The 9,095-nt window shown below is 35.6% G+C and overlaps 1 protein-coding gene across 1 annotated transcript in view; it reads right to left on the bottom strand.

Annotated features, from left to right (window-relative positions):
* The window catches only part of LOC108166637 (calcium/calmodulin-dependent protein kinase type 1D-like), an 11,482-nt gene extending 8,367 nt beyond the window's left edge, over window positions 1-3,115 (bottom strand). The window contains exons 1-6 of the mRNA XM_017307071.1: window positions 2,984-3,115; window positions 2,416-2,512; window positions 1,174-1,265; window positions 978-1,061; window positions 705-766; window positions 392-481 (exon numbers count right to left, since the gene is read on the bottom strand). Of these exons, the coding sequence (XP_017162560.1) occupies window positions 392-481; window positions 705-766; window positions 978-1,061; window positions 1,174-1,265; window positions 2,416-2,512; window positions 2,984-3,106 (548 nt within the window). The 5' untranslated portion in view covers window positions 3,107-3,115. The remainder of the gene's footprint in view (window positions 1-391; window positions 482-704; window positions 767-977; window positions 1,062-1,173; window positions 1,266-2,415; window positions 2,513-2,983) is intronic.
* Window positions 3,116-9,095: the final 5,980 nt, after the last annotated feature.

Raw genomic sequence — 9,095 nt, 5'->3', positions numbered from 1 at the left:
AAAACTCAAAACCAAAACAAAGAAAACAAACTAACAAAATAAAAGGGGGAAAAACACAGACCCTGACAATAAATTGCATAATCTACAACACGATTTATTAAGGGAAAATTATCAAATGCCTATAAAACCTACAAGCAGATACTTGCTTATTTTTTAAAAATAAACAAGAACATTATGTGACTATTTGCAAATTCTACAAAACACATCCATTCATCCATCCATTTTCTTTACACCCTTTTCTCTTAGTGGGATCGGGAGGGTTGCTGGTGCCTATCTCCAGCTAATGTTCCGGGCGAGAGGCAGGGTCACCCTGGACAGGTCGCCAGTCTGTCGCAGTATAAAACACAAAAATACAAATAAAATGAATTTAATATTACTGTAGAAAAAGTACCTTTTTGCATCATAAGTTCCTCCTGTGAAGACTTCAGGAGCCAAGTAATTTATTGTTGGATCTGAGTTTGTGGCAGACTGGCCTTTTGAACTGTGAGAAAAACATATTAAATATATAATTTACATTTTAAATTTCTTCTTTGAAAACAAGATGACAGACATGACAAGTTCCTATTTAGCAGTATAACATGTTGGAGGTAGTACAAACATGAACAGTAGGATGTTCAATGAAAACATCCAATGATTGCTACTATTAATTATTGTAAAACCAGAGGTTGGTGTTGGTAGACTATAGATTTTGAGAATAATATTACCTTTCATGAATATTTCCAAATCCACCCAAATGCACCAATCCAAATTCTGACAACAATGTGTTCTGTAGAAAATGCAAAATGTTGTCTATAAGAAGTAGTCAAAGAATGGTAAAACATTTAAGTATTTCAAAAGATTATTCATTGAATTTCTTGTCAATCCATTAAAACATAATTATATTGAGAAGATAAGATAACTTGTGAGTTCTTTTTTTAATTTTAAGATGCAAAATTAAAATGCAGCCTTTCCTCTTGTTTGTGTGATATGTGCAGTACCTTTGGAGTCAGATCTTTGTGAAGTAAATGCGCTTCATGAATGGCTTTGAGAGCCAAACAGATCTCAACAATCCAGCTTAGTACCTACATGACAGACAGCAATTAAAAAAGGCATGAATTTCCCTTTTCTTGGCATCAAAAATCTGAATTCTGTCAAAATCTCAATAAAAGGTGTCTGAAAATGTATTTAGTATACCTCACACTCTTCTGGATTCTTTCCAATAACATCAGCAAGACTCTCAGCCTGGTATTCCTTCATTATTACGTAGTAAATGTTTTGATTTTCATCTTAATGACACACACAAGTATTTTTAGTTTAGCTATTTTTCATTGTCAAGGACGCAACTTAATAGGTTGTTGTACAGCTTCTTTCTATGAAATATTATTGGGTAATGGAAAGACGAGTTAGTTAGTGCCCAAGAAATGTTAAATTATGAAAAAGTCATATTCGGTTGTATTGTGAGCTCTGATTTGTATAATGTTTGCAAAAACAAACATTTGTTTCTTAATATAGCAGTCTTCTGAAAGTTCAAATGTGCACAAAATACACACCAGGCTGTGGAATTATATATTTTTAAAGGGAATAAAGTTGAAATAGCAAAAGCCTTGAAAGTTAAACAGTAAATGATGCATTCACAAAGCTTGTTTTGAGTTACAGGTCTTTTGTTTTTTAAACTTATGAGGTCTGAGACAGACAAGAAACTTACAGAACTCATGTAAATATAAATTTTTGAACTTCATATAGTGTCCTCTAAGAATTTACTAACCCATGTATCTATATACCTTCTTGTTCTTGCCATGTCACCAGTCATTTGGTGAGAGATGGGGTACACCCTGAACAGTTTGACAGTTCCATCCATCCATCCATTTTCCTTACACCCTTGTCTGATGCAGGTCAACACTGAGACACACAGGACAAACAACCATGCACACACACACTCACACCTAGGGGCAATTTAGACAGACCAAGTAACCTAACAGTCATGTTTTTGGACCGTGGGAGGAAACCGGAGTACCCGGAGAAAACCCACGCATGCACAGGGAGAACATGCAAACTCCATGCAGAAAGACCGGGGCCGGGAATCGAACCCAGAACCTTCTTGCTGCAAGGCAACACCTCTACCAACTCCGCCACTGTGCAGCCCCAGTTTGATAGTTCATCATAAGAAAACACAGAGGCATAATACAGGACAAACCACCATGCAGACACACACAGGGCAATGCAGAGAGATTAACCAACCTAACAGTCATGTGTGAGAAAGACGATAAACCCGCAGAGAATCAACTCATGCATACCATTGAAAATTATACCCTACAATCTAGAACCTATTTTCAATTTGTAGCTATGATGCTACTTTTTCATTTTTCAACATTTCTTGGACACTTAACCAAAAATCAGAATCATTAAAACATGGTTTAAAAATACAAGGCAACAAACCTTTAAATGAGTTTCTTATATTTATGAGATGAGGGTGGTTTGTTTGCCGAAGAACTTCAATCTCTGACATTAGTGCATCAAGAGCTTGACTGGAAAGCTGCAAAGCAAAGTCTGGTTGCATGACAGTGATTTGAACTAACAATATTCTCCATCCAGCAAATAAAAATATGTAGTCATATAAATTACAACATCCATTTTGATGAAGCTCGTTGGTCAGATTAAAATAAACTGTTTAAAATATCAAGCTTTAAGCAGATAATAAACATACTTTACATTAAGCTAACATTTCTACATTATACAAGTTTTCCTTAATTTATGTCTTGATGTAATATTCTGGTCTTAAATGTTGTGTTTTAGCTACCTGTTAGCAGAAAATCATCATAGTTAACAGATATAATGACTCAAGTGTTCAACCGAAGAAGTGGAGTTTATTGCATCGACCATCAAGCGGCTTCTTAATGGTAAATTATGTTTAATCTGCAGCTTTGCAACTGAAAGCAGAGGCAGAACCTTCCTTCCATTGAATGATTTATTATTTAATTTAGTGTACATAAAGTCAAAGTCTTACCTCTTTCAGACGAATCATCATTATAAAATACGTGTCGCCATCTTTTGTAGCAGTGATGCCACTTTCAGTTTCTTTTGATAACACGTAGCCTTCCTTTGCCAGTGTGCTTTGTTCCTTCCCCATCTTTGTTAACTGCTGGTGACAAAAGTTGAAGAAACAGGCAAGACTTTTTACTGTTAAAAAGGGAAGTGTCAGGATTTTGGGTTCTTTGAGTTGGTTTTGGGTTCATTCTGAGTCTATTAGTTAATTATTATTTTTTTGATTACATCAGTCATGTTTCTGTTTTACTTTGGTTCAGTCCTTTCTTAGAGTTTCTAGTTTATTATGTTTATTTATTGCGTCCAGTTATTCCTTGTTTCTCTAGTTTAATAATGTTATGTCTAAGAAAGTGTTAGATTAATTTTTGAGAATCTTGTGTACGCTCCCTCGCCCTCTGTGCCGCTCATAAGGAAACACAAGAAGCCACTGGAAGGTTTCACCAGACCATAAAGTCCCTGTTGTGTTCTTATTTTACATAACTGGACAGCGACCAAGAGGAGAGGAGTTGTATAGTTCTGACATAGAAACTTGGGGTGTTCACCTGATGGTTTTATTTTACAAGACTGTTTGAGAAACTCTTGAGTAACTTGAATGCTTTGTCTGGACACTTAACAGTCTCTAAAGACAAAGACAAAGCTAATACTTTCCTTTTCTTCTTTGTTTTCTTTGGGAGACACTGAATCTGTTTGGCAAAACAGGAAGAACTGGAACCTGAAMTATGTATCAAGTTACAGTTTTTTCAGAGCTTCTATGAATACTGAATCAGACCTTACATTTGTAAGTTTCCTATTTTTCTACTTTAGGGATGACATGAGGAAAGTTCAAATCTTTATAGAAGTATATAGGTAGCCATATCTCTATTGGAGGGAGTGTAATGGCTCTTTATAGGAGTCTATAAAGGTAGTTCCTGTATATTATCTCTCTCGCTCTGGTTCTCTCTCTGAAGCTACTTGACAATATAGGTAAAGTTTTTTTTGTTTGCTTTGCATCTTTTTTTTTACAGCATATTGCACATACTTTTACAATCATCCATAGATTATTTCACCACTGAAATGTACCAAAACTCGGCTTACTTGTTTTGTTTAGATAAACTTACAGAGCATGTTAAACTTTGTCTGTTGACTTTTTGGTACCTATTACAAAACTGAAGTTGTGTAATATGAACACAACTTAAGTTTATTTTGGCAGTTTCATGAGAGCAACTGAAATGTGGAGCACTTTTTAAAGTTTACACTTTAAAAGTTTCCTCCTCCAATCAACTGCTTAATTGCTTGGGTTCTTGATCGAAACTATGATCATCTGGATTTGATCAAACAAAACAAGATACAGGCGAGTGAAACCTTTTTCAACAAAACCAAAGCAAAATCAAAAAGTAATAATACATTTTATTTGTAGGCGCCTTTCTGGACACCCAAGGTCACCTTGACATAAAAACAAGCAAATTATAAAATACATACCGGTAATAAAAAACATAAAAACACAAACAGGATTTATAAGACAGTACAAAGATAATTAAAGGTTGTATGCTAGCTCAAACAAATGGGTTTTGAGTTTGGACTTAAAATATTGCAGAGACTCGATGTTCCGGAGATCAAGTGGGAGTGAGTTCCAGAGTTTGGGAGCAGACTCTGGGGTAGACTTTGATGCATAATTTGTAGTCACACCACCAATTTTCATATTACCATCATACAATTTTAGTTATTTCTTACCTGACATATGTTATCCGCTGACACTGAGAATGACCGTTGTTGTTTTCAGTCTGTCCCTCTCTCTTTTTTTCTCTCTCTCAATGTGTTCTTTGCAGCGGTTTTTAAAATCACTTTCACTTTCTCTTCACCTCTACATCAGGGCTTTGCGTGTCTTTACATGTTGCCTGTGTGAATATGCCTCTCTTTCATAATTAGAGCTAGGGTTGTTTGCATTAGTACAACATTCTCCAAAGAGTGAGGTTTCCTTTTTCTACTTTCTACTCATAAACATTTTGAACAATAAGCAGCATACCTGGAGACTTCTTGGCAGATACTTGGACAATGTGAGACGTATAAATAGCTCAAATTAAGCTATTGAGTACTTTAAGGAAGTAAATGCTTTGTAAAATTTTATAGCTTACCAAATGAACACCACACCTGTATAAGGAATGTGTGTCCTGGAAATATGCTTGGATAAACAAGTTGTGACAGCAGCTGTCTGAAAATATTTGCCACAAGCCATCTGATCTTCTGTCCAAAATAACAGTATTGATATTTGTTTACATGTCGATACAAAACAGAAATAAAGAATGTTGCTTTAATTGATTTTTCTAATTTTGTTGGTTAAACAAATCTATTAGTAATTCATATATTCTCTCTCCGGCAATTAATTTAAATAAACGTCATGACGACAGATTTAATGCAGACAGCTTGCCAGATATAATGAGCACATGCATGACTTTATTCAAGGGTTTCGTATAGAAGCTCAGTCTATAATCATGAGGTTGTGGCTCAGTGCATCTTACAATGTAATTTAGTGATTTTTATTTTTTATTTTTTTCTGTAATGCAAATGCCAGGAAGCAAATCTCAGGTTAATGACTTTTTCTCAACCACCAAAAAGCCTGTAGAAGAACACTTTTTTTTCTTTCTTTTTTWTCTGTCATAACAGGAGTCATTATATCAGGGTGACAGCCATTTTGTCATTATGACAAGCATCACACCAAGTAAAGTAATGAGACGTGAAGGGAGAACAGCAATATTTGGCACAAATGTTTGCAAGTCAAACAGTATCAATCACATTCTGTTTCTCCCGTCTGTCCTTGTGTTGTTGGGGTTTTTTTTCCACACAGCTGTAGCATCTCCCAGTGATAAATCCTAGTGTGACACCAAACCCTCAAACCAGATAAAATGTCAAAGGATGCAAAGTGGAAGCATAGACAACATTTCACCACTTATGATCAAGCAGAGCTAGAGTAAATTAAGTGCATATGTAGGGATTAGTACAAAATGGTTTTTCAGAACCAAGGAGCAATATGTAAGTTGTCAAGTTTATTCGCTTCGCACATTTCTTCAACAAGACAGTTCAGAGTGCAAACCCGAAAACAATGAACAAACAAAACAAAAACATTATGTCACAGTGGGAAAATAATGCAAAGTTGTTAGAATTATTGCATGTTCACTTATTAATACCACAAACAAATGGAGTTTCAGGCTTGATTTAAATGAACCGTTTCAGCACGTTTGCTGTATTCAGGAAAAACATTTTTCCAGAGTAGAGGAACAGAAAAACTGAATGCTCTTCTCCATGTTTGGTTCTGGTTTTTAAACTAACAGAAGTATTTTTAAAGTCTTTTCTGTGAGCTACAGTGAGACGGGTAAGAACTGTAGGACGAGGGTGATGTGCTCTACTTTTCTAGGTTTCTTGAGAACGCAAGCAGCACAGCTCTGCAGCTGTTTGACGTTTTAGGCAGACCTGTGAGGACACTGTTGCAGTAATCAAATTAACTTAAGATAATTGCAGTTTTTCAAACTCATGTCTCTTTTGCATTTTCACGCACACCACTGCACATGTAAAAACAAAAGGGAAAGAAAGAGAAAGCAACGTATATTTTTGCAAGCGAAGCATTTCTAAATTAATCAATACACTACACACATGTGAGTAACGATGTTTTTGAAGGACTAAACGCCGGAGGAGTTTTGGCTGTCAACTTTGCCTTGCCAAAATCTATGTCTACAAGCATTTTACTACAATGGCCGGCTGCCAAAGTGACGGAGGAGTTGAGAAAAATCAAAGACCACATCAATTTGAGTTTTCAGCATGCTCTGAGTATCGATCATCTGCAACCTACTTCACCTTAACGGTCATGGTTTTATCTGGAAGACAAGGTTGTGTCCCTGAAAAGGACAGATTGATTGCAGGACTCGGTCAGATACAAATAACCAACTGAATCTGATGAATACCAGGAAACAGGTGTTACACAATGGAATAACAAAACATAATCAGCCAGTCAAAAAAGACCCACTGAATGAATAAGTAAAAGTAGTTCACTCTTTTCCTGTCTGTGGAAATTTGGTTTAAACTTACAGTAAGAATAATACAACAGATGTCCTGTCTTCTTTCTTGGGACCTGTATTATTAGCGCTTCTGTTTGGAAAGTCAGTATGTGAAGTTTTATTTACTTAAAGTTACTGGTTGACTATGAGGCATGCAGTTGGTTTAAGTGCATGCCAGTGCCTAAGACTGCAAGTGTGGGCAGATCAGAAAAGAAACATTTTTTACAGATGAATTAAGTCAGGAATGAAACTGCAGCATAGATTTCCTCTCCAGAACATTAAAGTGTAGCAGTTTAAAACTCCATAGTCTCTGCAGACATAAGACAAATACGTATGTTTAGTTTTACCGAGTTTATAGACTTTTAACGCTCTAACTTACTAGGCAGAAATGTTTTGCTTAGAATCTGCTTCTTCATTGTGTTTTTTTTTTGTGTGTGTGTTTTGTAAATATTGGGTTTTAGTCAATATTTAGCCAAAGTGTGGCTATTACAAAACTTTCTGCAGCGAGGCAATGTGCTGCCAGTGTTTGCTTAATGGGCCATCTGTCAAATGGTTATCAACTTCATTAACATTTGGCAAGGGCGTGAGTAAGAACAGCATATGTAGAAGCAGTGGGAACTATAATTGGCTTCCAAAAAGAAAAGTCATAATCCTGCTTGCCTGGACTGAAAAAACATATTTCAAGATATATACTTTTTTTTGGCTCCTAAGCCTGAAAAGTGATAGTGCTTTATGGAGCTGAACTGCTTTTCTGTACTTTTTGGGAATTAAAGGACATTATAAAAGATAATTCACTTGTATTGAAATTTACACAGAAACAAGACAACTTTATACACCGGTGCACTTCTACAATATTTGACTGAGATTTTTATGCACAGCAAGTTTAGTAACTTCCAAAAATATGAAGCCAATTAGAAAAAAAAAATGATGCATGAAGCCAATAATTAAACACTTACTAGTTACTTATGTTACTAGTTAATTTTATTATGAAAGAAAATTAGAAAAAATATACATGATAACTGAGTTGTGTGAACGCAGCATCCTGATAGCCTTATAGTCCACTTATTCGCACTTAAACCCGTTTTACCCGTTTCCTCATTTAAAGTCATTTGTATTCGCCAGTCATGTTTGCCATATTTGTATACACCGGTGTGATCACTGTTTTGAAAATCTGCCAGATTTCAGAGAACCTTCCCACTTTAAAGCTCCAGTGTGCTTACTGTATATGAACCCAAATCCCTTGCCTTTTATCACCTGTAATGCCTTTGCATGTCATTTGTAAGAAAATACTCATTTGCCTATTTACATATTGTCTCATGTGGATTTTTGTTTTCAAACTCAAAATTGGATTTGTACACAAACTGAAGATGATATTTCCCATAGGCAGAGTTTTACTTCGTCTTAATGGTTTGTGGCACGTATTTGTCGTTCCCTAAGCTCGTGTTTTGCATCAGCAGAGCAAAATGTTACACTTTGAATGTCTAAGTAATTAACTGATGAATAATTTGGTGATGCAACCACTAATATCTGTTATTATAATGATCAAATGCAAAGCGCTGTACAATTGCCATGCATATTAATTAGTGTGCAGACAGTGAAACAATGACAAATACATATAGACGTTCCCTGGCTCTGCTACATTTCTTAGCTAGAGTTTGGAAGAAGTAACAGTTGTAGTTTAAAATACTAAGTTTACCATTTTATAACAGAAATCAGCTTCTCCCGTTATAGTGATTAAAATACCAGTTTCACACTAGTCTTTACAGCTTTACTATTTTTTAAATCGCTCCCTTTACATTTTTTTCCACCAAGTCTTTCATTTTCTTCTCAGTTCTTTTGCCTGCTTCCTGTCGACCTTTTTGTCAACCTGTGAGGTCTTCGTTCTGTGGCAACCTGGGGGGTGGATTTTCTTTATTTTTAATTATGAACCCAAGATATAAACTCTTACAGGTTATAATGACCAACAACGCCACCTGGAATAATTCCAGGAAAATGTAATGAAAGGACGCAAGTACGTTCTGCTGGAAAATGAGACAAGATTCAGGAAGT

This window comes from Poecilia reticulata, linkage group LG10, assembly GCF_000633615.1.
Source record: "Poecilia reticulata strain Guanapo linkage group LG10, Guppy_female_1.0+MT, whole genome shotgun sequence".
NCBI lineage: Eukaryota > Metazoa > Chordata > Actinopteri > Cyprinodontiformes > Poeciliidae > Poecilia > Poecilia reticulata.
The sequence above is the reverse complement of the archived record's forward strand: the minus strand, read 5'-3'. Positions and strand labels throughout refer to the sequence as shown.